The 27,552-nt window shown below is 41.7% G+C and overlaps 2 protein-coding genes across 6 annotated transcripts in view; one reads left to right on the forward strand and one right to left on the reverse strand.

Moving 5' to 3' along the window:
- TPGS2 (tubulin polyglutamylase complex subunit 2) overlaps positions 1-10,093 on the reverse strand; it is a 22,089-nt gene extending 11,996 nt beyond the window's left edge. For both annotated transcript variants that reach the window (XM_015848263.3, XM_085529798.1), the window contains exons 1-2: positions 9,968-10,093; positions 6,048-6,127 (exon numbers count right to left, since the gene is read on the reverse strand). In XM_015848263.3, coding sequence (XP_015703749.1) covers positions 6,048-6,127; positions 9,968-10,040 — 153 coding nt within the window. In that variant the 5' untranslated portion in view covers positions 10,041-10,093. The remainder of the gene's footprint in view (positions 1-6,047; positions 6,128-9,967) is intronic.
- A 240-nt stretch (positions 10,094-10,333) lies between these two features.
- KIAA1328 (KIAA1328 ortholog) overlaps positions 10,334-27,552 on the forward strand; it is a 170,737-nt gene continuing 153,518 nt past the window's right edge. For 2 of the 4 annotated variants that reach the window (XM_015848262.2, XM_085529797.1), the window contains exons 1-3: positions 10,334-10,384; positions 18,098-18,237; positions 21,040-21,134. In XM_015848262.2, the coding sequence (XP_015703748.2) occupies positions 10,360-10,384; positions 18,098-18,237; positions 21,040-21,134 (260 nt within the window). In that variant the 5' untranslated portion in view covers positions 10,334-10,359. Of the gene's footprint in view, positions 10,412-14,243; positions 14,280-18,097; positions 18,238-21,039; positions 21,135-27,552 lie in introns of all 4 variants that reach the window. The other 2 variants (XM_015848261.3, XM_085529795.1) reach the window with 2 other exon arrangements.

Raw genomic sequence — 27,552 nt, forward strand, 5'->3', positions numbered from 1 at the left:
TTTGCAACTACAAAAAAAGAAAATATGACAGACCTGCTGCAAGTACTTCTAAACATCCCACCCCTCAATTCTGTACTGACCTACCTCAGCAGTAAAAATATATAGGGGAATGGCTTCCTTGACTTGAGTGGGTATTTTCCTGTAAACAAGTGAACTACATCAATTGCAATGACTGATCCCTGCACAAAAGCCATGCCTGGGAAGGCATTCTGCTCTGAATCTTCCTTTTTTAAAAGACAAGAACAGCGTGTGCATGTTTTTCCGACTGGCCACCCTCCCACTTTATTTCTGGATTCTCCTAAACACATTCTCTTGGATGACACTACAAGCGGTGCTTGAAAATACTGTGCAAATCTGGGGCCTACATAAACCCAAAAAAGCTTTATTAGTACCAATCACTTCCACCTGACTGAGAGAACTGACCAATACGTCACACTGTGCTTAGCCACTTGACTTGAAAACACTGACTTTCTGACAGTAGAGTCAGATACACAATCTACTATTAAATATGAAAAAAGGCTTTCTCTCAAGAAGCTGTGCTCCCTCTAATCAACTGGAGTTTCCAGGACTGTGATCTCCAACCCTATAAAATACAGTATTTTGAACAACTTGCCAGAAATGGCTTAACCGCAGCCCTGTTGAGCAGCTGTTTTTGTCCCAGTCATCTGGTTATACTCATCTGCTCATAAAACAGAATATCCCAAATGACCAATACGAAGCGTGAGGTCTCTTTCTTTTGGTTATTGTCCATAATATCCTCAAACAGACACCCAGCAAAGCACAGTCCACTGATGACAGACAGTATTACAAGCAGGAAAGGAGGCTTTGCTTCTGAGAACTGATCAACACTGGATCCAGTGCTAAAATAATGACATACATCCATTCACTTAAATCACTACTGAAACAGTGCCTTCTAAACAAATATCCTAAGAAAATGGACATAATCAAAGCATACTGCTATAGACTGGCTTCTCCAAAAATCTGTATGAATATTAACCTACTTCTTTGGATAGAAGGAAGGGACTTATGCTGCTTCACATGGCTTCCAAAAGACACAGCACACCCACAGCCACTTTTTCCCTGTTATCAGGCAGATTCATGACTAGACTACCCTAGTTGTCAGGGTATCCAGAGGAGTATTTGTAACATACTAAGAAATTCTTGTTCAACTTTTGTACCTTTTATCCAAGTGAGGCTTCCAGGACCAGCCTCCTTGGATTTCCAGCCTCTTCCACTTATGAAAAGGCACAGGGATAGAGCAGGCATGATTCTCTACTGCAGAGAACATGATTTGTTAGTTTTCTTGAAGAAGGTGTTGTGTAGCCGGTACTTTATATTAGAATATTATAAGGTTCCCCAGTATGAGAATGCTGTGTCAGAATCACCAACTGCTATCCAAAGGTTTCCAGCCTGTTCTCTATTAGGCAGCTTGAGGAAATACACTTGGCTTGTGCCAAGTGAATCTGCTGGGTTCACTTTCCCAGCTCTCACCTGCAGTATTATACGACAGATTCAATACTGGCAGACTCTGTTCCTGGGTGTCACGGACTGAAGACCCACCTAATGCTCTTGGAGAGCATTGCAAAAAGACAGAAAGAAAAATCCTTGTGGATGTTTGGTACCACATGCAGATCTTTGAGTCAAAATGAGATATGGTAGATATGCTGAGGAAGACACCTAAAAGTGCCAGGAACAACCATCTCAGTTCCCAGAGAGATTTATTTGAAGTTTCTGAATTCTCTGGCAGCCTACAACAGCCCACAACAGGAAAGTCCCAGAATACCTGAGGCCTTTTTTTCACTATCAGTGAAGTGCATAACAAGAAACAAAAAACTTGACGAGTTACAGAATATCAGTGCTCCAACACCTTAATGGGTAGGGGTCACAGAGAGCAAGTTGAGGGCAGTTTGGCCATTGTGTACCAGCCAACTAGAGGGGCAGGCAAAACGACTCATTTTATATGGCTTGCTCAGGTGCTGAGCTCTGGGACTCTCAGCTCCCCCTAACAGATGTAAATTTGTATTTTTAAAAGGCAAAAAAATGAGCTGAATGACTTATTTCTAATCCAGTTGGAGTAAAAAGAAAATTCATATCAGTCTCTGTCACTGCAGATACCAGAGTGTCTCCTAGAAATAATTTAGTAAAATGACTGCTTTTACAAACTGCACATGGGGGATAGCAAGGCAGCTGCCAATCCAATTTTAGGAGTGGCAACTGATTCATAGCGAGATATACAGTTATTAGTAGTGGCATTCCAGTGGCCGGAAAACTGCCTCTACTCCCCCTTCTTCTGCTTGTCACACTTTCTTTGGGAAAAGATAACATCTTGGCAGCTATGAAACATTAGGAAACATGAAAAAAAATTACCTGCTTTCGTTAGAATATTTTGAAATGCTTTAAGTTTTAAGGGAAGTGATGGTACCCCATGTAAATACTTGATGAACACATATCCCAAATATTTTTGGTGCGTAGATTGGTAAAAAAAAAACCATCCAGGATTGATTTCAGGTGTACTTTTTCAACTTCTGTCTACAAAAAGCCTTGGAAAAATCTCTTCTGCTCTCCTGCTGTCTTACTGCACTGCAACCTGACATAAAGCTTGCCTTCCCCTGTAGAAGGTAATGTAGTGCTCAGACTTTAAAACTTCCACCACTACAGACAGTTAAACACTAGCACAAGCCAGGCACAGCTCATTTTAATAAACAGAGCTGGCTGAGACAAGCAATGCAATTAATGTTGCCAATGCTGTTAAAATACAAATTTCATCATTCATATTTAAATAATTCCATTTTTCTTATAAGAATTTCTATATACTATGGATTATCTCTTGTCAGAAATACTTTTTCTCTGCAAAGCTGAAATGAGAATGGAAAAAAAAAAATGCTTCTAGAAAAACTTAAAGAAAAAAGTATCTTAAAAATAGAGCTTTTATTTTGGTGAGTAAAGAGAGAGGATTCTTTTGGAGAAAAGAGTACAACTTTGGGAATAGTTTGACCAACCTTCTCTGCATTGCACAAAATGTCCTGCAAATATTTTCCTACAAACTAAACTTAGTTAAAATTTCAGCTGTTGAGTAAAGGCATTATATGCACAACTGTTGCCACCTAGTGGCTATGAGAAAGCAGTGATGCAAGTAAACTCGGTATGTATACACCTGCACTCGTATTCAAGTAAGAGGAGCTTGAAGAAAAACTTCATCCTTGAAGAGCCTTGTAAGATGTTGAACAACGGTCGTGCAGGACATACCGCAGTTGTGTGGACTGTGTTGGACATCAGCCTTCATCTCTAAGCTCAGGAAATACTGGAAAAAATATATTTATCTTTTAACCCAAGAAGGAGATTAAAGTTCTATTAATGCAACTGGAAACAAATAAACCACAACAGCGAACTCCTTCACTGTTAGTAGTCCAGTCCAACTGTATCTACTTAATCTTCAGGTAAAGGACAACAATAAATATTTCTATAAATACATCAACAGCAAGAGGAGGGCTAGAGAAAATGTCCATCCCTTGCTGGATGCTGAGGGCAACTTGGCGACCAAGGATCAGGATAAGGCTGAGGTACTTAATGCCTTCTTTGCCTCAGTCTTTAATAGAAAGAGTTGTTACTCCCTGGGCACACAGCCCCTTGTTCTGGCAGACAGGGATGGGAAACAGAACAGGCCCTGCATAAAACATGATGAGATGGTTTTAAACCTTCTCCAAAAGCTGGTTGCTCACAAGTACATGGGGCCGGATGGATTGCACCCTAGAGAGCTGAGGGAGTTGGTGGATGTGCTTGCCAAGCCACTCTCCATCATTCTTCAGCAGTCCTGGCTAACTGGAGATGGTCTGGTGGACTGAAGACTGGCAAATGCGACACCTATCTTCAAAAATGGCCAGAAAAATGATCCTGGTAGCTACAGGCCCACCAGTCTCACCTCAGTGCCCAGGAAGGCTATGGAAAAGACAACCTCAGGAGCCGTCATGGACCAGTTAAAGGTCAACCAGGGGATCAGGCCCAGTCAGCATGGGTTTATGAATGGTAGATCCTGTTTGACAAACCTCATTTCATTCTATAACAAGGTGACTTGCTTAGTGGATGAAGGTAAGGCTGTCAATGAGGTCTACCTGGACTTCAGTAAAGCCTTTGACACTGTTCCCCACAACATCCTTGAGGAGAAGCTGGCTGCCCATGGCTTGGATGCACTGGTGAAGCACTGGCTGGATGGCCAGGTCCAAAGAGTTGTGGTCAATGGAGTCAAATCCAGTTGGTGGCCAGTCACGACTGGTGTCCCCCAGGGCTCAGTACTGAGGTCGCTTCTATTTAACATCTTTGTTAATGATCTTGATGAGGGGATTGAGTGCACCCTCAGTAAGTTTGCAGATGACAGCAAACTGGGAGGGAGTGTTGATCTGCCTGACAGGAGAAAGGCACTACAGAGGGACCTGGATAGGCTGGATTGATGGGCCAAGGTTAACTGTACGTGTTTCAATACAGCCAAGTGTCGGCTCCTGCATTTTGGTCACAACAACCCCAGGTGACCCTACAGACTTGGGGAGGTGTGGCTGCAAAGCTGCCTGATGGAAAGGGACCTTGGTGTGCTGATGGACAGTCTGAATATGAGCCAGCAGGGTGCCCAGGTGGCCAAGAAGGCCAATGGCATCCTGGCTTGTATCAGGAATGGTGTGGTGTGCAGGACTAGGGAAGTCATCCTGCCTTTGTACTCGGCACTGGGGAGGCCTCACCTGGAGTACTGTGTTCAGTTTTTGCTGATGTAATTCAAAGTTTGGTTTTACAAGAATATTTCAAATTTGGAACAGACCTGAATGGATTTTGAGGATAAGATCACCCAAAAACGAGAACAGCATGTTCTGCAGGGACAGTCATCTCCACTCCACAGAAAAAGAAGGAGTGAACTCCTGGATCTGAGCTGTCTCACAGCCAGGATCCTCCTGATTTTCAGCCCAGTTATTCCAACACCTGAACAACAGCTAAATGAAATCAGGAGTTAGTTCATGTGAAGCTGAAAAACCACACATTTCTGCCTGACCACAGTTATTGGCTACTGTATGTTTTAGTAACTAACACAGGTAAACTACAAATAACTAACACCAATTAGGACAGGACATTATCAGATCTAGTGCAAAATTCTGAAAAAAAAACACCTATACATGGCATCATATTAAAAGGGAAGTTATTTTAGGTAGTGGAAACAAGTGCAGCTTCTGTGATCACGTGTACTCAGGCACAGGCAGAATTAGAAGGCAAATGATCCACTCAGCTCCATCCTCAACCATGTTCCCTCTCAAAGGCTGAAGAGGTGCAACCACCCCTTCCCTGCACGTGAGGAATAACCAGAAAACAGTTACTCTCTCATGATCATGGGGCTGATAAATGCACATACACCCAGAAAGGAGACTTAAACGTCATCTCTGTCCACCAAAGTCACACAAGTGTTTGTGAGCATACAGACTGGTAGAGTGAAGTCAGCTATTGAGGTGTTGAAGTAGCACATGGATTACAGTCTTCTTGAACAGGTACTGGGACATGCTCTAATGAAAAGATTGAGTGTGTAGCCAGAAAGTGGGGGATGTGAGAAATTGAAGTGATTAGCTGGAAATGAAAAGAAGAATGGATAATTGGAATGGATTGGGTGGCTTATTGGTAATTTCCACCTTCAGGCTTTTACCTTCGAAGTCCTTACATAAAAGAGCCTAATTTTGCCCAAAAATGTGTTGGAGAATTATTTCAACCCTGAGTCAGAACAGACTCCATTGACACTGTAGTCACCATTACTCCTGACTGTTACAGTTATGCAATTCTTTCCTAGAGGTGCTGTTCTGAACATATCCAAGCTAATGATATTTCCCTAAGAGATCAGGTGAATATGGCAGCCCAAAAAGAGAGTAATAACTGATTAAAAAAATAAAACAAACAAACAAATAACCCCACAATGCGCATCAAACTTGCTAACAGGTCACATCACAAACACAAGATAGCCATTGCATTAGACATTCCCTATGGACTGCTGTATGTTATTGCAGAATTATCACAAAAATACTCACTTGCTCCCATGAAATAATTGCATGGCGATCAGCTGGCTCCTTTTCCACTAATGTCACATCAGAAACACCTGGTGAAGTCTCTAAAAGGAAAAGAGGAGCATGTTTACAGCTGGCATGGGTGAGACCAAGCACTGTTAGACAGACAGTTCTGCAAATTAATCTGAATGACAACTGGGGAAATGGCATTAATAACTGGAGACACTGTGCCTGTGACTGAGCAGGCCCTTTCTCTTGCCTGTAAAGTATGTCTTGACACAAGAATGCTGCACAAGATGCCACCCTTTGATGGCTGAGATATGCATTTATACCTTATGCACACACATTACATATACATATATGCACAAAGAAATAAAACAAATGTGCATCTGCACACATACACGTACCCAAGGACATTTTGTATTCTGAGTCCGGTGATCTGCAGATATTTTATTGAAAAATCAACAATGGGTTCCTGGGCAAACTCAAAGTAAAGAAGAATCTGTCTGTAAGCATGCACTGTGGTTCCAGTGGGGTACGATGCAGTCAGCTTGACATAAGATGTTGTGCAGTGTTACTATGAATTTTTAACAACCACAATCCACAAAGACAGGCGCATTCCAGTTCTGAGTTTAGTGATCAGAATCTGGTCCTGCTGAAGGGACCTGCATGAGCAAACATCAGTTCTCTGGAATCCCAGCTGAACACGTGCAGATCTGTTATGAGCACTGAGCTCATCATTTATAAAAATCATCTGTATATTTCATGAAAGAGAATGCTATATAAATGCAAGATACTAATCTACATGGTGCTATCCTTGCAGGTGTATGACAGTAGAACAGTCTCCCTTGCACTCATTATTTTATAATGTTTTACTTCATCTACAGCCAACTGAAATAGTTCCCACTGACTTCATTCACTTTGGATCAAATCCAGAAATACTACTTACTTCTTGTTGTGGGAATTGCAAGCCCAGCACACAGGGCTGTTGAATAGAAATAATCACTATGCAGGGCTTTCAAGACTGGCTTTGCTGTGAAAGTATTGGCTCCCAAAGCAGTCAAACATATTGTAATTGCTTTCTGATAAAACATACACAGTGCACTAGACAGGAAAGACAGGCACCAGAGAGCTTTAGTTTGGTTTTTTATCTCCAGAGCTAGGCTTTTAATTCTTGCAGTGGTGTTGCCCTTGTCTGCGCTGCTAGTGGAAGAGTAACACTCAGATTAAGGAAGCCTGAACTCTGCACTTTGCTTTAACTGTATTTATTTATTTATTTTCAATGGGATAGATAATTTAAAAGACAAAATACAGCATCATAAAACCAAACTCCAAGTAAAAATAAAAATAGTAGGTCACCTAAGTAATCTTTATGGCCAAGGCCCCAGGATACAGAAGACTCTCTGATGCTTTGCCAAGTTTTACTTCAGTAGCTGGGTGCATGCTTGGGGGATCTGCCTCTTGCTCAAAAGCCTTTTATATGTATTCTCTGTCTAAAGAAGTGTGTGGAATTGATGATCTAACTAGTCTTTTCCTTCTAAGCTATGCAAGTCTTAAAACATGCTAAGAGATTATCATAACAGAGTAATTGTTATTTCCCTGATCAAAGAAAACAGTAGAGATATTTAATTCATCATGCACAAAGGCTCAGCTGGGATGATGGAAAATTTAATATCCTATCAGTCATAGGAAGATGTCTAAGAATAAGTGAACTGCAACTTCTAAAGAGGTCTGAACCAAATCCAAGATCAAAAGAAAGAAAACCTCCATCTTAAAATCCTGAATGTTATGTTAAAAATACCCTGTGGGTGAACTGAATACCACATTGAACAGATCTGTTTAAGTATAGATGGGAACTCCATTAAATATTAAAGAGGAAAAAAAGGATAAGTCTGCCACGGGTACCCTTTTCTTCCAGATGGAAAATAATCAGAATGCCAACTAGGTTAGAGAAAAGATACAGGATAAATCGTGACTAGTTGATAGCAGTCTTCCCCATTAACTCCTCTGAATGCAGATCACAGTAAACTCAGTCCTGTTTTCTGGACATTTCAACTGGAAACTCTACTAAGGCATATTTCTCAATCAGATAGCTTTTGTTCCTTGAAATAAACAAACTCTGAAAAGATAGGTAATGGTTTCCCAAAATTTTCAGTTAACCAATCTGAATTTATATGGTGACACAGGTCTCATGAATCAGACTACTTCAATAGGCACAAAATGTGTGAAACTTCCAGAAGGGATGGACAGAAAAAAAACAAAAAGCAAACAGAGAAAATAAAACATTCTGGCAATTGACTAGGATTTGCCTTGCTATCTTGCACAATACAAAATGAAGGAAAGTCTAGTAATTTTATGAAAAGATCTGCTAAAAGATGCATTTTCCATTATGCTGTTCATCAGTTATTTTACCTTTAAATGCTCTTTGAGTGAAGATGGAGAAATCATGAACTCATACTTGAAAAGCAAAAGCAACAAAACAACAAAAGAAAACAAATCTTGGGAATCACAGAATGGCTTAGGAAGAGGTATTAAACACCATCCAGTTCCAAAGCCTCTGCTATGGGCACAGTTGCCCTCCACCAGCTCAGGCTGCCCAAACTTCCATCCATCCTCACCTTGAACACCTCCAGGGATGGAGCACCCACAACTTTTCTAGGCAGCCTGTGTGAGGGCCTCACCATTCTCTGAGCAATTAATTTTTCCCTGATATCTAACCTAATTCTTCTTTCTTTTAGTTTAAAACCATTGTTTCCCCTCCTGCTTACATGCCTCATTTAAGTACTGGAAGACTGCAATAAAATCTCCTTGGAGACTTCCAGACTGAACAAGCCAAGCTTCCTCCCTCCCTGGCTTTGTAGAATAGGTGTTCCAGTGCTCTGATCACCTTCATGGCCTTCTCAGGACCCACGTCAACAGCTCTGCATTCTTCTTATGCTGGGGGCCTCAGGCCTGGACATAATACTACAGATGGGGCCTTACAAGGACAGAACAGAGGGGGACAGTTACTTCTCTCTCTCTTTTAAGCTCTCTTTTTATGCACCCCAGGCACTATCGGTAAGAAGACCAATTAGAAGTCAGAAAAAGACCACTGCACAGAACCTGGGCTCAAAACACTATCCTCACTGATGCCTGTGATGGGAATTTTGCCCTGATCTTTTAATCTAATTCCTCTGAGCGGCAACTTAAGAACTTTTGTGATTAGTGATGAACTTTGGGTACGTGATCACAGAAAGGTTGGAAGGGACCTTAAGTTCATGCAATTCCAACACACTGCTATGTGCTGTTGCCCCCTACCAGATCAAGCTGCGCAGGGCCCTGTCCATCCCAGCCATGACTGCCTCCAGGGATGGGGTACCCACAGCCTGTGGAAGGGCCACAGCACTCTCTTAACAAATTATTTCTTCCTGACATATAACCTGAATCTGCCCTCTTTTAGTTTAAAGCCATTCCTTTGTCCCATCGCTAACAGACCATCCAAAAATGTGATCTGTAAGCTCCCCTCAAACATTGTAAGGCTGCAGAGAGGCAGGACTCTGTCCTGCAGCGGAGAGAATAAATAAAATAGTTACACCAACAAATGTGGTCTTTAAAATTCCTAAGAAAACACTCTGGAAACTGCTGCTTGTAACGTTCCCATACACCAGGCTTGAGGCAGACGTCTGCTTTTCCAGCCACACAAACGGCAGCTCCAAGCCAGACAGAAGGCCTAACAAAGCCAACACCCTGAATGCAATATGACAACGAGACAGGTTTTGTCTGAGGAGCCTCCAGCAGCGGGCAGGGCCTGGTCACAGCGCAGAGCCCACCTCGGGATGGAGAGAAGCTGGAACATGCTCTTATCGGTTCCTTGCAGCCCGTCAGGCCGGGCCGTGCCCGCTGCCCACCTCCCTGCGGCCAAGAACCTGCTCCCGGAGCACGCCCCGCTCCCACCGAGCGCTCACCCAGGATCCGCGTCACCCCCAGGGTGAGTTTGTCCAGGTGGGGCCTGATGGCGGCCGGGGGCTTCTCGTCCATCCTCGGCAGGGCGCTGCCCGGCGCCCCTCAAACAACGACACCGACGTGTGTATGGGGGAAACGCGTGCAATGGTCCTTCTCGCACCCCGTAGCAACGCTAGGCCGCGGGGCGCGCTGGGAGCTGTAGTCCTTGAGGCGCGGACAGCCCGCAGCGGGAGCGAGAGTAGTTACAGCCCACCGAACTACAATTCCCATAATGCCCCGCTCTTCCGCTCGGCGCTCCTTAGCCGCCGCAAGGTGAAGGCGGTGCGGGCAGCCAATGGGAGCCGAGCGCTGGGGGGGCGGCGGGGGGCACTCTGGGAGTGGCGGTTGTTTCAAGATGGCGGAGGCGGCCCCTGAGCCGGGTAGGGATGTGTATTGGAGCCGGGACGGTATCCTTACACCGCATGGAGGAGGGCCATGGCGCCCGGGGGCGGTGTGAGGAGGAGGAGGGAGAGGGGAGGGAGGACGGGAGGCAGCCGTGGGGGGCGGGCAGCAAAGCGGGGAAACTGAGGCGGGGGATGCGGCCTCGGTGGGGGGTGGTTGTGTGGGGGCTGCACTGTGCTGAGGGTGCCGGTGTCGCGGGTGGGGCTGTGGCCATTGCAATGGATCTGGGGGTACGGGGGCTCAAACTGAGAGTGTGTATGGGGGGACCCGGAGCCTGTCCTGTGGGCTGGGGGCTTCTGGGTCTGTCAGAGCCATGGGGGGTAACAGGGAGGGAGTGAGGGGATTGGGAAGGAATTGGCAAGGAAACACTGAGCTGAAGGTTCCTGACAATAGCAGGACACGGGGAAATGGTTTTAAGTTGAAAGAGGGAAGATTGAGGTTGGATGTTAGGGGGAAGTTCTTCACTAGGAGAGTGGTTAGGTCCTGGAACAGGCTGCCCAGGGAGGTTGTGGATGCCCCGTCCTTGGAGGTGTTCAAGACCGGGTTGGACAGGGCCCTGGGCAACCTGATCTAGTGAAGGTGTATGTTTGGTGGCCCTGCCAGGCAGGGGGGTTGGAACTACATGATCCTTGAGGTCCCTTCCAACCCGGGTCATTCTGTAATTCTGTGATTCCGCTGGCATTACAGAGGTGTGGAAGGTACATCTTTTGTGAATAGAGCAGGAGTTTGGCTATAAGGGTGAGCCTTTGGGCACCTGAGAGCTCTGTGTGTGTGTGAGGTGAGCGCCAGGCTGAGGTGGGTCTGCAGGAGGTTTGCAGCTGTAGTGGTGGGAGTTCAGGGAGAGGACACAGTGTTTGTGCTGTTGGGGTGTAGCAGGTGAAAGGCTGGTTGGAGAGGTAAACAGCTCAGACATGTTGAAAGAGTTGGCATAGATGTTTCAACTCATAAGGCTGAGTTGGAGGCTTGGCTGCTTAGAAGACATTAGGATTGGCCTGAAGGTGTGGAAGACCAATGGGACATGACAGGAGATCTGTCATGGTGGAAGTTTAGGCGCTGATGATTTAGCTGTAGAAGGACTTGAGGCATTGCAGTTGCTGGATCTGAGCTTGAGATTCTAGCCTCAGCCAAAAGTGATTCAAAAGAAAGGTATGCATGCGTGCTCTCGTATTTATGTTTGACTGCGCACTCACTCCAAAACAATGCACAAGTGGAATGGGCCAACCATCCAAAGGGCTGATTGGGGGCACTTTGTTATAAATCTTGGAAGATTTCCAATTTGGGCTTAAAAAAAAATAATAAAATAGTGCGACTTTCTCTGTTTCTTTTTCATATCAGACTTGTTGCTGCAGTGTCACTACCCAGTTTAGCTGTGGAGAAGTTGATGCAGTTACAGTTGCAGTATTTGTGTATTTTTAACAATTAATTACTAGAATGACAGGTAATCTCCTATGACCATATATGGTCTCCAGAGCACACAATAGCAGTACTCTCAAGCATTAAGATATTCCAAGGAATCTTCTGTTATATGAGTTTTTGCAAGTGGATAGCGTTGCTTCCAATCTTAGAAAAGGTTAAGTACACTGAAATAGGTCAATCCCAGGAATAAATAGTATAGTAGATGCTTTTAAAGAAGGGAGGAGGTTGGGTCTTGGGAGATTTGGTAATATTGAGCTGAAGGAGATGGAACTTTTCTCTGTAAGAGCCAAATAAGTGCTGCATAGTGAGGCAGACTTCAATGTGCTGCACTGCTGTGTGTCTCTAGTTTGCTGTAGGTCAGCTACTGTCGCCTTGAGCATTAGCTATAATTCCAGCAGGGTTATAACACAGTCAGACCATTTGGAATCTTGAGAGGCATATGGTAGTGAATTTATTTTAAATGGTTGATGCTTGTAATGTCCTCAGTCTTTCACTCTGAGACAGCGATCCTGGGCCTGTTTATGGCAATTTTCAGTCTCAGTAATTAAGGAAAAATGTTCTGACTTTGGTTTAATCTAATGCACTAGGTAGCAGATTTTTGTGGAAGGGTGGTTCTGATAGCTTGGGGGAGAAACAGCATCAGCTTTGGTTGATTTTTCTTTTTTTTAATCCCTCTGTTAGGTACCTACCTACAACAGTGCCAGTATGGGTGGCAGACTAAAAAGCCCAATTTGTTTAGGCAAGTGTTTTTTTTTCTTTTTTCTTTTTTTTTTTTTCTTTTCTGCAGACATATGTTGTTGACACAGATTAACCATATGTCAGCTGAGAAATAAATGAAGTTTGCTGTTTCTAGTACCAGTTTGAGTTGAAGATCTCTGGTATCCTGTGGGCTGCTGTCATAGTTTTGCTGACATGACTGTTTGGATTTGGCTGTTACCCAGTCTGGGCCTTGATCTGCATTGGTGATTTTTGGAAAGAGGAAACATGGTGTTTTACTTTTAGAGTTGATTCAGTTCTTTCACCTGGTTCATGACATGACCCCACATTGTGCTCTGACAGAGACAGCAGGCTGCAGCTTATGGCTGAGAACAAAAGTACATTCAGTGCTTGTAGAGACACTACTGACACCAGTATGAGATGAAGCTGCTCTCAGAGTTGTCTAAGATGATGAGAGATAATTGTTTATAAGTGATAATGTGGATCAAAAAGATTACAGTGGACTATGTGACCGTGTCCTTCCAGAGTGCCAGATATCCATTGTGTGATGGATAGTGAGGACTAACTGAATTTCAACTAATTGAAATTTCTATCCAGAGATGAAAGCTTCTGTTTTCTAATAGATTTTTTTTTATGTCACATGGCAACTTGGTAAGTTTTTGAGTGAGAGCTGGCATAGGTTAGCTGAAATATTTTCACAATTTCATTTGATTGTGCAAGACTTTAACTTATCTGTAAACAATACAGAAACTAAGCAATTGAGTAAACTGACTAAACTTTTAAATCTGAGAAAAGACAAATAGTAGAGACCGAAATGTTAGCGGAGGAGAGCTGTGTACCCTCAGCTTTTGTTTTGCACTTCAGTGTAATGTTTGTAACTTATGTAGGAATAAAAACCAGTACTTTCAGCTAAATGCAACTGTTGCTTTAAGGAAGGTTTTCTAGTTTACACCCTTCCCTGAATTGTGTTGAGTCCTATTTGTAGTGATTTCTAGGAGGCGAGGTTGCAGGTTCATTGACTGCTAACATAGCACAAATACATGGTGACAGGTCCTTTTTTGAGTTTTGGAGTGTTTTCTGCAGTCAAGTAATTTAATAGTTAAAGTTTTTAAATTTATGTGGCTTCCTTTTAGAAATGGTTCCAGAGCATCTTCATCTTGTTAAAGAGAACAAGTCCTCAGGCTTTCAGCTGGTAGATGCCATGTGATGGTCATATGAGAATGACCAACTTCCCTAGAATTTTTTTTTTAGTTTATCCCCATTTGCATTTCTCAGAATAATCTGTACAAAATATGGTATTGCACTGCTGTACAAACATGGACTATTTGGGAAGTTTGTCTTCTCTACATGCCAAGGGATTAGTTATATAATGAAAACCTGCTCTGATTTAAATATGTTATAACTTCATTGTCATAGTAATTGCTCTCATAACTGGGGCTGCTCCCTGGGATGTTTCTTGAAGGTCACCTCCGAGATAACCTTTACTGTCTAAACTAAAGGCACAGTGAAGGAGAAGTAGCGCTTTTAGCAATTAGAGTGTTTTCTTACTTATTTTTTCCTTCCTAATTGAGTTTTTCTTCCTTCTGATGCTCTCAAAGTTTTGCTAATTTGCTTTCTTATCAACCACCTGCTAAAATTAAAGGCAAGATACTTGTATATTTGGCTGTCTTTTGTATTTATTACCTTTAACAAAGCTACATGCAGTATCTGATGAAGAACAGCCAAGGGTATACGTTTCAGGTATGACCTTATAATAGCTGTAAACAAAGTTTTTTTTTTTTCCTGTGAATGCTAAACTTTGCAGTGTTTTTCCAGGAATGTGGTTTATGTGTATAAGTGTGTAAGGCACAGAGTCATCACAAATAATTTAACTTGTAATGAGACATGAAGGATTATAGCAGAGGATTTATGCACTTCTGCTTAGATAAGCACAGAGTGTAAGATAAACAGCTTCAGGGGAGTTTTTTCCTATTGCAAGTACATCATAGTGTTTTCAGTATTTAAGGTAAGCTGAATTTTTAATATGGTCTTCAAGGGATGTTGAAGCATTAGAACTTCACAGATCTTTCTCAAATTTTGAAGAAAACAGTTAAAATGAATCATAGAATCACATAATGATTTGCATTGGAAGGGACCTTTAGGACCATGCAGTTCCAACCCCCTGCTGTAGGCAGGGACACCTCCCACTAGACCAGGTTATTCAAAGCCTCATCCAGCCTGGCCTTAAATGCCATCAGGGAGGGGGCATCCACAGCTTTGCTGGGCGACCTGTTTCATTGTCTCACCACCTTAAAGTAAAGAATTTCTCTTCATATGTAGTCAAAATTTACCCTCTTCTAGCTTATAACTGTTTCCCCTTATCCTGCTGCTATATGCCCTATAAAAAGTCCCTCCCTGGCTTTTCTGTAGCCCCCCTTTAGTTACTGGAAAGGTATAATGTCTCCTTGAAGCCTTCTCTTCCCCAGGCTGAAGAGCCCCATTTCCACATCCTTCTTCTATTGGTGGTCCCACAACTGGTTCCACGTTGGGTCTCATGAGAGCAGAGCAGAGGGGCGGAATCACCTGCCTCATCCTGTTGGTCACACTTCTCTTGATGCAGTGCATCATATGGTTGGCCCTCTGGGCTGCAACCATACATCGCCAGCTCGCGTCTCTGATCAGTCAACACCCCAAACCCTTCTCTTCAGAGCTGCTCTCAAGCCATTCTCTGCCCAACCTGTATTTGTGCTTGAGACTGCTCCAACCCAGGTGTAGGATCTTGCACTTGGCCTTGTTGAACTTCATGAGGTTGGTATGGGCCCACCTCTCCAGCCTGTCCAGGTCCCTCTGGATGGCATCCCTTCCCTCTCGTGTTTCAACTGCACCTCACAGCTTCGTGCTGTCTGCAAACTTGCAGAGGGTGCACTCAATTCTACTGTCCACGTTGCTTACAAAGAAGTTATATGGTACTGGTCCCAGCACCAGTCCCTGAGGAATGTCACTTGTCACAAGTCTCCACTTGTTTTTTTTTTGATTGTTCCGTCAGCTGCAGCTCCCTGAGTGCCACCATCGGGCCAATTCCATATCCAGTTAGTGGTCCATCCATCAAATCCATTTTTCTCTGTGAAGCCATGCAGGACAGTGCAAAACACTTTGCACAGGTCCAGGTAGATGACATCAGTTGCACTTCCTTTATCTACTGACACTGTAAGTCTGTCACAAAAGGTCACCAGGCTTTTCAGATGTGACTTGCCTTTGGTGAAGCTTTGCTAGTTACCAGCAATCACCTCATCTTTATTTGCCATGTGCCTTAGTAGAGTCTTCAGGAGGATCTGTTCCATGATATTGCCAGGCATAGAAGTGAGACTGAATTACCTGGATCGTCTTTTTCACTTCTTGAAAATGGGGGCTAATGTTTCTCTTTTCCAATCAGTGGGTACTTCACCAGACTGCCGTGATGTTTCAAATATGATGGACAGTGGCCTGGCAACTTCATCTGCCAGTTCCCTCAGGACCTGTGGATGGATCTGATTGAGTCCCATGGACTCCTGCACCTTCAGGTTCTTTACATGGTCTCAGACCTGATTTTCTCTTCCAGCAGGCAGATCTTCCTTCTCCCAGTTCTTACCTTTGCTTTCTGCAACTTGGGTAGTGTTGCTAGAGCCCTTACCAGTGATGACTGAGGCAAAGAAGTCATTGAGCACCCACCTCAGCTTTCTCTGTATCCCTCATGATAATGTCTATAATTTCCTTCTGGAGACGGCCCACATCTTCCCTGCCATTTTTTTAATCACTGGTATACGTGTAGAATTCCTTCTTGTTCCCCTTGATGCCCCTAGCTGGATTTAATTCTGTCTGAATTTTAGCTTTCCTAGTCTGATCCCTGGATGCTCAGACAACTTCTTTCTAGTCCTCCCATGTAACCTGTTCCTGCTTCCACTCTGTATAGACTTTACTAAGTCCAGGAGCTCTGATGCACTGGCATTCTTGCCTGCCTTCCTCTTTCTCAGGATGTGCTGCTTCTGAGCATGGAGAAGATGGTCCTTGGATACTGACCAGCTTTCTTGGGTCCCTCTCCCCCCTTGGAGCATAATAGAACAACTGTTCTAATAAAAATCTCTGGATATACGAGGTCTGCTCTGAAAGAAATGCCTCTGATTTTATTATTTTGGCTCATGCTGTCAGAGGCAGATGATGGTGGTATGGCAGTACTAAGCCTTTGCAGCAGTATTCTGTTACTTTTTGTTGCCATATGACAGATGGCTGAAGAGTGGCAGTCTGACAAAATATCATCTGACACAGAAGTGCGTATATAGCAAAGGTGTGTCCTTGAATTCCTTCCTGTGGAAAAAATGTCACCCATTGACATTCACTGAAGACTGCTGAACATTCATGGAGACCAAACAGTGGATGTGAACACAGTGGGGCAGTGGGTGGTGCATTTTAGCAGTGTTGGCAGTGACAGTGTGTCAAGTCCACCGGTGCAAATGTTTACAAGCACGGCATGCAGACTCTTGTTCATTGTTGGAAAAAATGCAGAGCTAATGGTGGTGACTGTTGATAACTAGTGTTCTGTAGATGAGAATTTGCACTATCAAATAGTGTTATTGTGCTGTTTGTATCTGTTGCAGTTTCTTTGGAATTAAATAGGAGGCATTACTTTTGAAGCAGCCTGTGTATTTTTTAAATAGTATAGTTTGAGCCAGGTAATGTTATACAACGTGCCCTAGAAAGAAAGCCATGATCCAAAATGCTGTAATACTCTCCCTCTCTGATGTTTGTGAGGAGAATGTCAGAAACATCGATTTTCCCTTGTGTCCAAGCACAGAGATGTTAAAGCTTATTAATTTGGTTCTTTAACTTGAACTGTTATCTCGCTTCTAAAGCTCATTGCCCAAAGAAAAGTTTGCTGGTGTAAATTCAGTATTTTTTGTTCAAAATTTTTTGCCCTTCTGAACCATCAAGATTTGCTCTTTCAGGGTGCTGGCTTTTGTGTGGTCTTGGAAGGTTTTAGGGTCACTGTTGTCACTTCAAAATTGCACTGTCAGGATGTTTATTGCTCTTCTGTTGTAACCATCAGTAGGAGCGGACTAGTTCCATGCATGGCAAGATCTGTAGGGTGTGCACTGCAGTGTTACTTCACTCATCCATGTGGTCCTGAGAGGAAGAGTTAGTCTGAGCAATCAGTAGGCAGGCTGAAAAACATAAAAAATGTGTAATTTATTGCAGAAATTTTAACAGTGCTACTTCCTTTTGGTTTCCATTTGTCTTTGAATGTCAAAGCATCAGTTGGTTTTATGCCTTTGCATCTTAAACGTAAAGTTTTGCATTGAATCTCAGAAGAAAAAGAGCATGTTTCAGGATTTGATTCCATATCTATGTGACTGGGTTCTGTTCAGTGCCATGTGCTTCCTTTTTTTCTACTCATATACTCATAATGACAAAATTTTGTATGGAGTGAGACGCTGGGGGAGACTGCAAACAAATACTGAAATTTTCATTCTTCTCAAAAATAGCTGCTAAAGAAGGGTCTCTTTTGTCTTCATAACCCGTGTGTTCTGTTTGTCTTTCATCTACAGGATTGTCTACAAAAGGAAATTTACGAACAAGGTGTTTACCAAAATGTCATAAAGGTGAAACTGAGCTGGAGGTGCCTGTAGCTGTTTCTTCTGTTTCCATGGATCCCGCTAGAAGCACAGGAGATCTGACAGGACATCAGGTCAGTAAAGGCAAATTTTTCTTGCTGTGCCAAGTGCATGTAGTGAAAAAATGTCAGAAAATCTTTAGACTGAAAACTTCTGAATGGTTTTAGAGAGCTACTGTTCTTGAAGACTTGATTTTTTTGCCCGCTTGCACTGTGACCTGCAAAAATTACTTTTCCACTTGGGTGGCTTGTTATCTAAAAGAGAACAAAAGCTGAATGTGCTAATTTGTGTAAGTGGTTTGCAACCAGTGCTATATAAAATGAGCATAAAGTGGATGTGTAGAGGGAGGGAGCAGTAGCATCTAATTCATATGTTACTTGCCAAACACACAGGTAGTATTTCACTCTGAATAGACTGACTAGTTTCATTGGATCAGTTCCATTGGATGCGTTTTAACTTTTAGAAGCAACACCTATAACATTTTTTTCACTGATCCATTGTTGTGGCTGCTCATGTAAAATTGCTTTCTGTTTTTGAAACGGACAGCTTAAATGTCTTTCTATCAGTACTTGCTTTTAGAAGGCTGGTATGTACGTCCAGTTTGCAAATGATGTTGTTGTTAAGTGACATGTGGAGAAATTTCACAGATAGCTGCCATTATGCAAAGTCTTTATGTACATATGTTTTGTCATAAGCATCTGCAAGCCCCATGCCTCATAGATGTTTTCATACCTAACTTTAAAATCTGTAGTACTCTGGCTCTCCATTTGAGATTCAGATGTACCTTCACAACAGCAACAATACAGTAAGTTCAAATCCTTTACTCTTTTCTAACCTGTTTTTTCTCATGTCATTCACATTCCTCATGGAAACTTTGTACTTTGAAGATAAACTCAATATCAGAGTTTATCAGAACAAATACATTTTACTTGTTATGGAACAAGTAAAAAAAATTTAGGTTAGATGTTAAGGAATTCTTTACTCAGAAGGTGGTGAGCCACTGGTACAGGTTACCCAGAGAAGCTGTGTATGCATTGTCCTGGGACCTTGGCAGCCTGATATAGTTGATAGGTGGCAGCTGTGCCCATGGCAGGGGTTTGGAACTGGATGGGCTTTAAGGCCCCTTACAACGTAAGCCATTCTATGACAAGTATTACAGTACAAGCCTGCCTTAAGAATCTTTTGTCTGCCATCTGTCCATACTTATGTATAGTACTAAAAAACACAGACTAATTTTTCAGTTTTTCCTTTTCCACATTCTTGTCTATTTGTCTGAAAATATGTATGTGGGAAAGTGTGGGACATTGTTAAAATTTCCTTTATTAAAGCAATCAAACTTATGACATTTTTTTGAATGTCAAAACAACTTTTTTTTTTTTTTAAAGATTCCACCAGCAGTCAACTAAAAAAAGAATAAAAATCATTTTCAGACATAAGAAATGAACATCATTTAAGTATACATTTAGTTGAACTTAAATACAGTTACGTTGTAGGCTTTCTTTCTGTGATAGTAAGTGGTATATGCTTGGGAAGGTAACTGGAATCCACTTGAAAAGCACAGAAGTGTAATTTGTCTTGTGAAACTGTGTTTTCAACTAAAATATCTTGGTGTTGAAATGAGAGTGTACTTGCAGGGTCAGGTGGATATAACAAGACTGTAAAATCATCACCCCTTTGGAGCGCTGCATAGTCCTTTGTTTTAAACCACTGTTCAAGAAGCAATTAGCTAAGAGTAGAAAGGGACACTTCCTTTCTGATGCGTGTAGGTCAGCTGCTATTACTGCTAATGAGGGGAGATAAGTCCAGTGTTTGCTTTCTATGTTCAGAGGTTGTTTTGTGCTGTATTGTGCTAACTTGGCCAAGCTGCAAAGCACTTGTTAGCCTTCTTGTATCTCATGTTAAGCACTGCATGTGCTTAGGGAGGTTTGTAAAAGGCTGGACTGAAAATAAACAAGAAAGACTAAGTAGAAATATTTAAACATGCCAAAATCTTGGGCAGAACAGCACAGCTATTATTACTGCTGTCATCTCAGGCTTGTTATTTTGTGCTTATTGCTAGCAGTGGAGAACTGACAAGTTTCTGGAGAATAAAAGCAATTTTGACTAAAGATCTTTTTCTCACTTGGAAACACCCAAAATAGGTAGTAAGAGCAGTAACGGGGCACTGCAAAGGATTATAGACGTACAGCAATATGCCCTCTGGTGGACATTGATAACAAATGCTGCTGTTTTCAGCAGTAATAAATGAGTGCGTTAAAAGAACTGAAGTACTGGAATATGCTAAAGATTTCTTCTGAGAAGGAATGGTAAGTTGAGAAGGTAGCATATAAATAATTAAAAACAAACAGTAATGAAATAAAAAGGGCTGTATACTATTTGATGTTTTAAAAGATTGTATGAAATAAGGAATTAAATTAACAATATACTGCACACATTTTTTTGCTGTTTTGCATGCTTTGCTCACAAATGCTAAATTGGAATGTTTTTTTCCTACTATGTATTTCAGGATTCTAATAACATAAAGTCTGAGCCTGAGTTTGGATATCGCTGCACTAGATTTCTAAGTCATGAGAATCTATTGCATTTTATCTGATACGGATCACTGAATAGTGTCGGACTTGAAACTTTACTCGACATGTTTTGTGTTGAAGAAAGTATCCTGCAATTTACAAGTTTCAGGTCTCTTAGAATTCTCCACGATTTTGGTAATTTACTCCACTGAACTGTACTTACAGATGAAAGTATGCACTTTATTTCCAGTTGGAATTTGTCTACCTTCAGCTTCTAATTATTAGGTCTTGAAATGCTTTTAATGTCTTATGAAATACTTGTTCTCCTTAAAGAGTACTTTCTAAAATGTGGCTTTCAATTTTCAGGTCACTAATGAAGGAGGAATGAAGAGTGCTTCTTTAAAGGATTTATGTCCTGAGGACAAGAGACGCATTGCAAACTTAATTAAAGAACTTGCCAGGTGAGAATAAGCATCACCTGAAAATGCATTATGTTTAAGGAGAGTCATTCTTCTAATTAACATCAAGTAATGTAGAACTGCATTATGGAACTGAATATTTGCATAAAGTAATTTTTATTCCTGGAAGAAGTATGAATGGTGAAGCAGCCTGATCAGTTTTTCCTTGTTTGCTGGCCCAAAATATTCTAAACATAATTAAAGCAGAAGCCAAAGTTTTGTGACCTGCAGTAGTATATCCATGTAAATACAGTCACAGGACTAGAGTTTTGTTTGCTGCTTGCAACCTGTACTTTAAAAACTTTATATATGTTTACAAATGTTATAAATGTGTATAAATATTTTCTCCTGGAAGTAAGAATGTCAGTGATGTGAAATTCTGTAATGCTTTTTTGTCAGGAGTAAATGTGTATAAGGAAGTCCACCTTAAAGGTGGATTGCTGATCTTGTGACAAAAAAATGTTAATCTGTATGTACTCGTGTTTGCATGTGTAGAGCAATAGAGTCCACTATGGTGTTAGCTTATTTTTGCCCAATTAATTTGGCAAAATTTTCCTTTAATTCCTTCTTGTTCTCCTTATTCTTTGAAAAGAGAAGCTATAGTGGTGGAAGTTTCTCAGCTTGAGTGAAAAGTTTTTGAGTTTCATTCCTGTGCTAGTTGCATTTATCATAGAATCACCAAGGTTGGAAAAGACCTACAAGATCATCCAGTCCAACCATCCACCTATCACCAATAGAGAGACAAATGATGTCAAAGATAAATCTGAGTGGAAGAGGGGAGTTACGTTTCCCCTCCTCTGTTCCTTATGCATTAGAATTTCTGGGAATCTGCTTCTCATGTGATGCCTATAAAAACTGAGGAGCACTTGGGACTGTGGCAGGCTGTATTATGATGGCAAGGAGGAAACTTCATGAGATCTTTTCAAGTCCTCTGTGCTAAAAGTTAATGTCCATGCTCAGAGCTTAGCTGCAAAATTTTGCTAGAATGAAGTGCAAGTTCTTAGGTATTATTGAAATACTTTTCATCATAAATTTTATATGTGCAGTAATTGGCAAGCATTACTGTCCTTTTTCTTTTCATAAAGGGAAAAAAGAAAACTTGTGCAGAGAAATTAAGTTACTTGTTCAAGGTCATGCAATAAGTCTCTGCTGCAGCTAAGAGTATTTTCTCTCTGATTATGCTCATCCACTAGACCATTTTGCCCACTAATAATTTGTGCCCATGTAGGATTTCTTGCTATACAATATTTCAGTAATTTCTGAAGTTCTTCATGCTTGCAATGCTATTTTATCCTACCTCATGTGTTAGAAAATGTCTAGTTAAGGCTGTCAAAAAGAGTAGATTGCTAGGAAGCCTGGTTACAAATTGTCAGATGTTGGAGCTATTCGGACACTGTTGCCACTGTTGATATATAGAGATATATTCCAATATTTAAAAAAGTCTTTTACTTCATTGTTCCTTGTAATACACTGCTCCCTAGTGAATACCAGTACACTAACTCATTTGAGCATGGGATTCTTCTTAAATCTCAGATGCTGTGATTTTTCCCCAAGGACAGTTTGATATTTCTGCCTGACATTTCTTCGAAGAAAAATAGAAGGTGCAGCAACATTAATTTTGAAAAGTAAAATTAGTGGAACACTATTATTTTATACTTAGTTCTCTTTTATTTTTAAACCTAATCATATTTTTATTGGATGTAATTAAAAGTCCTTTGCAGAGTAATAGGGATGTTGAACTTTAATTCCGCTCACCTCGTCACTTTTTAAAAACTCTCCATAATTTTCATCTAGAGTTGTGCAATGATGGAGAGTTTTTATATGCAGTAGAACATTCCTCTGCTATTTTAAAGAAGAAAAGGAACCAGCAGAATTCTGAAAATTTTGCAGGAAGACTATTCTGTGGTAAATAACTGGAAGAATAAGGATCTCACTTGACCAGAGCCATACGTAGACATTTCTTGTTTTGCTGCTGTTTGTGAATGAGAGCGATGGTAGTTGAAATTAACTGCTGTGTGGTTATTGCAGGATGGTGGAAGAAATGGATTGGTCAACAACTGCCTGCACAAAGGCAGGTATACAGTGACAACATTTTGTCTGCATGGAAACCAGTGGAAAATATGGTTGACTTCTAGAGCTTGAATTTCAACCATGTCTTGTGTTAGCAGTTCAGGGTAGTGGTCATTCACCTGACTTTTGCAGCTTCTGAAGGAAAGCTGATATACTTTTGCTATTTTCCCTTTTTTTCCTCCAACTTTCATTCCCATTGTGCTTTTGAACAGTGAGATCAGCTTGTATGCTAAAGTGTGAGGCTTTGTCTTGATGTGAGTAAATTGTGATGCTGGCTATATTAGAATAGAATCATAGAATGGCCTGGGTTGAAAAGGACCACAATGATTATCTGGTTTCAACCCCCCTGCTGTGTGCAGGGTTGCCAACGACCAGACCAGGCTGCCCAGAGCCACATCCAGCCTGGCCTTGAATGCTTCCAGGGATGGGGCATCCACAGCCTCCTTGGGCAACTTTTTCCGTTGCATCACTGCCCTCTGTGTGAAAAACTTCCTCTAATATCTCACCTAAACATTCCCTGTCTCAGTTTAAAACCATTTCCTTTTGTCCCATCACTATCCACCCTTCTAAACAGCCATTCCCCCTCTTGTATGCTCCTTATATGCTCCCTTCAAGTATTGGAAGGCCACAATGTAGTCCCCCCAGAGCCTTCTCTTTTCTAAGCTAGACAATCTCAGTTCCCTCAGCCTTTGCTCACAGGAGAGGTGCTCCAACCCTCTGATCATCTTAGTGGCCGTCTTCTGGACCTGCTCCAAGAGCTCCACAGCCTTCCTGTGCTGTGGGGCCCCAGGCCTGGATGCAGTACTCCAGATGGGGCCTTAAAAGAGCTGAGTAGAGGGGGACAATCACCTCCCTCTCCCTGCTGGCCACCCTCTTTTTAATTATAATAATAATTATTAGTAATATACTTTCATTTGAAAGACTGAGTTACTGTGCTTGACTTAGGCTCTGCTGTTGGGAATTCTAGTGGTTGACATCACATTAGCTGTTAGAGACTTTATGAAATTGAATTTTGAGACAGTGTCGAATGGAAGGACACAGCTGTGTCTCCTTTCTAATCCTTCTTTCTTGCTTAGAATAATCCTAGGTTTTGCTCTGTGATACCACCTATAAATCTAACCATTATTTTTACTTTGAACATATCAGGTTTATCTTCTCTCTTACAGTGAAAAGAGGAAAGCAAAATGGATGCAAACTGGGATATCAGAATGGAATGTCTTGGGTTGTAAGTGACTTTAGAGGCCATCCAGTTACAACACCCTACTGTGGGCACAGTTATCACATTTGCATCAGGCTGCCCAGGGCCCCATCCAACATGGCCTTGAATGCCTTTACGTATGGGACATCCACAGCTTTTCTGGGCAGCCTGTGCTAGTGCCTCACCGCCCTCTGAGTAAAAAAAAGTTCTTCCCTAACATCTAATAGGTTTCCCCTTGTTTGGATTAAAGCCATTTCCTTGTGTCCTATCAGTATCAGACCATCTAAACAGTAGTTTAGACCCCAGGCCCGGGTGCAGTACTCTTGGTGTGCTCTTATGCGGGCAGAGTACAGGGACAGGCACCTTCTTCAGCCTGCTGGCAATCCCGCTGTTGGTGCAGCACAGGACACAGTTGGTCTCCTGGGCTGCATGTCTGCGCTCCTGGCTTATGTCCAACTTTACGTCCACCAGAATCCTCAAATCTTTTCTCCAGGGGGCTGCTCTCAGTGAATTCTTCTCCCAGTCTCTACTCGTACTTGGGATTGTTCTGACCCAAATGCAGCACCTTGAACTGTAATATTGTAGATTTGTAGAGTCATGCCCATGAATGCTGAAGGGCTCTGTGAGTAAATGGGTGATGGCACTCCAGAATTTCCTATGATTTTCAAAACCAACCAGCACGATACCTTTACGTTCTCAGCAAGGTGCAGCTGGCATGGTCATGAAAGTGTTAGGCGCACAGTAAGAGCAAATTTTAACTCTCCCTACAAGCAGAATTCTTTTAAGAGGAAAAAAAAAGACTTTATCTCGGCTTTTGTTCCTGCAGGCTACTCCTAAAGCAGTCATCAACTTATGTAATGAAATCAGTAGTGACACAGTGAAGACACTGAAAGGTTCTTACCCTCATACTCTGTGCCAATGTCAGGACACATTAGCCTCTTCCAAGAGGGAGTGCAAGCTCTCTTGGGATCTATCCAGTTGACTGTTGAGCATTAAGGACTTGCTAAAGACCATACTGAGAATGGTTACATACGTTTTAAAAGCTATTAGCAGATTCTCAGAGTTCTCAGCATTTGGCTGAATGAAAATGATCATAAGTTTGTATGTGTTCTTGCAAGCGTTTACCTTGCTTCTGACTGACACATAGCTACAGAATTCTGATTTTCTGATTCCTGCTACGATGCACATCATGGTTCTGCCTTTAAAGGTACAGCTCACATACAGTTTCTTTTGAATGAACATAGCGCTGACTATAAGACATTGAATTGTTATGGTAGTTTTGTTTTGTTTTGGCTTCTAGTATTGAGAGTTTGTGGGCAATATTGATGGTAGATGGGCAGTGGGACTAGATGATTGTGGAGGCCTCTTCCAACCTTTCCAATTCTATGATTCCCTGTAGTTTTTGTGAATAAGTCTATGAGAGCAACTTAGGTTAGGTAAGGCCCTTATCCTCAAAAGAGGGGGAGTGATTGCCTTTTTCAGATATACTACATATAGTTTTTTGCTATCAGATGAGTGTCTTTCTGGCAAAGACCGATGGAATGCCTAGAATGATTTGTACTTAGCAGCTAGATAAACAGCTTTTAGACAGCCTTTTGTACCTCTCAGAGAAATGCTTCATCCTTCCCAAGTCACTGGATTCCTAAACTCTATAACAGCTTGCATGTGGAAGTCCATCTTAGGAATGCACAGCATTTGACCACTTGAGCTACCTTCCCTCCTGGGTTTGCCTACATTTATTTCATATTTAACCCAATATGAAATTGAAGGTTACCTGGCTTTAACTTCAATACCAATCTTTTCATTTATGTGTGTGTGCGTGTGTTACTTTAAGAGACAATATTCTGCTGGAGTTCTCTTAATTAGTCAGGTGGTGAGACTGCAAATGAGATATCCCTAAGCTTGTATGAAAATTACTTCTCGTTGATAGGTAAAGCATGCCTAGAATTATTGCATCACCAATCACGCTTACCTTTTGTACTTAAAAAGTCATTTGTAGCTATAAATTCATGCTGTGAGATCAGGTTTTGTATTATTTTGCAAGCTGCATATAATAAAATTTATCCATTGTGCACCGGTTTCAATTATGGGATTGTTGGAGGGATTTTTTTGTGTTATTTTTTAAATTTATACAGACTGCTTGTGACACTCGAGTAAAATGTATCACATTTGCAAACAGTGCCCTTAAGACAAAATTGCTGCCATTCTGTCTTCCTGCAGTGCTGACTAAATGTCACCGTTGCCCGTTTCTGCCAGAGGCATGTTGTGATGGAGTCTGGCATTAAATTTGTTTCATCTTTTTGGTGCACATCTTTCACTTGGAATACCCAATTGCATTCCATGGTTTGTGTGTGTTGGACTCTGTCTGATGGACTTTTCTTGGTCCTTGGTCTGCTTTCTTCCTCCTGTCACCAGGCCTATTCCAGGTGCCATTTTTTTTCTTGGAATTTAAAACTTGTGGTTTTCAAGAATGGTCACCAAAATGTTTTAATCTTTGCTAGTTCATTAGCAGTCTAGTTTCAAGCAGGTGTTCCCAAAAGGTAAATGCTCCCAACAAGGAAGAAAGTGATCAGTGAGGCTTCCAGTGCCTGTTCTTTTTGTTTTGTCTTCTCTGTCTTAAAATTGCTCAGCTGCCATTCTCACTGCATTCAGATTTTAAAAAGTGTAAAATACTACATTCATTTGCTTTGTCAGTGCTTCTTTTATTTCCTTTTTCAAAGGTTGTGGCTCTTTCAGTCAAGAGGAGTTACTTTTGTGCTTTGTCTGTAGTGTGGTGTTGATGTTAGTGTTGTTCTGACACTTCCCTGTGCATGACAGTTTTCATCAGACAAATAAAACTTAGTGGTGTTGGCCTATATGTTGCTTTAAAAATTCCACCTGGAGAGCATCAGTCCTGTTTCCTCAGAGGAATGAGTCAGTTTCACAAGCAGAGCTGTTGATCAGTTGCTTCTTAAAATGAGACAGTAGCAGCAGTAAACACAGGAGCACACCATAGCTGAAATTGGTGAATAAAGAATTAATTTGAACCCTAAGGCTGATGTCTTAGGAGGGTTTGTCAGCGTATCTACATCACCTTTATTTATTTATTTATTTATTTATTTATTTATTTTCTACAAATGCTTCTGCAAAATAAAGATCTTTATTTAGATGCAT

Source organism: Coturnix japonica, chromosome Z (genome assembly GCF_054131305.1).
Source record: "Coturnix japonica strain WE chromosome Z, WE-NBRP24, whole genome shotgun sequence".
NCBI lineage: Eukaryota > Metazoa > Chordata > Aves > Galliformes > Phasianidae > Coturnix > Coturnix japonica.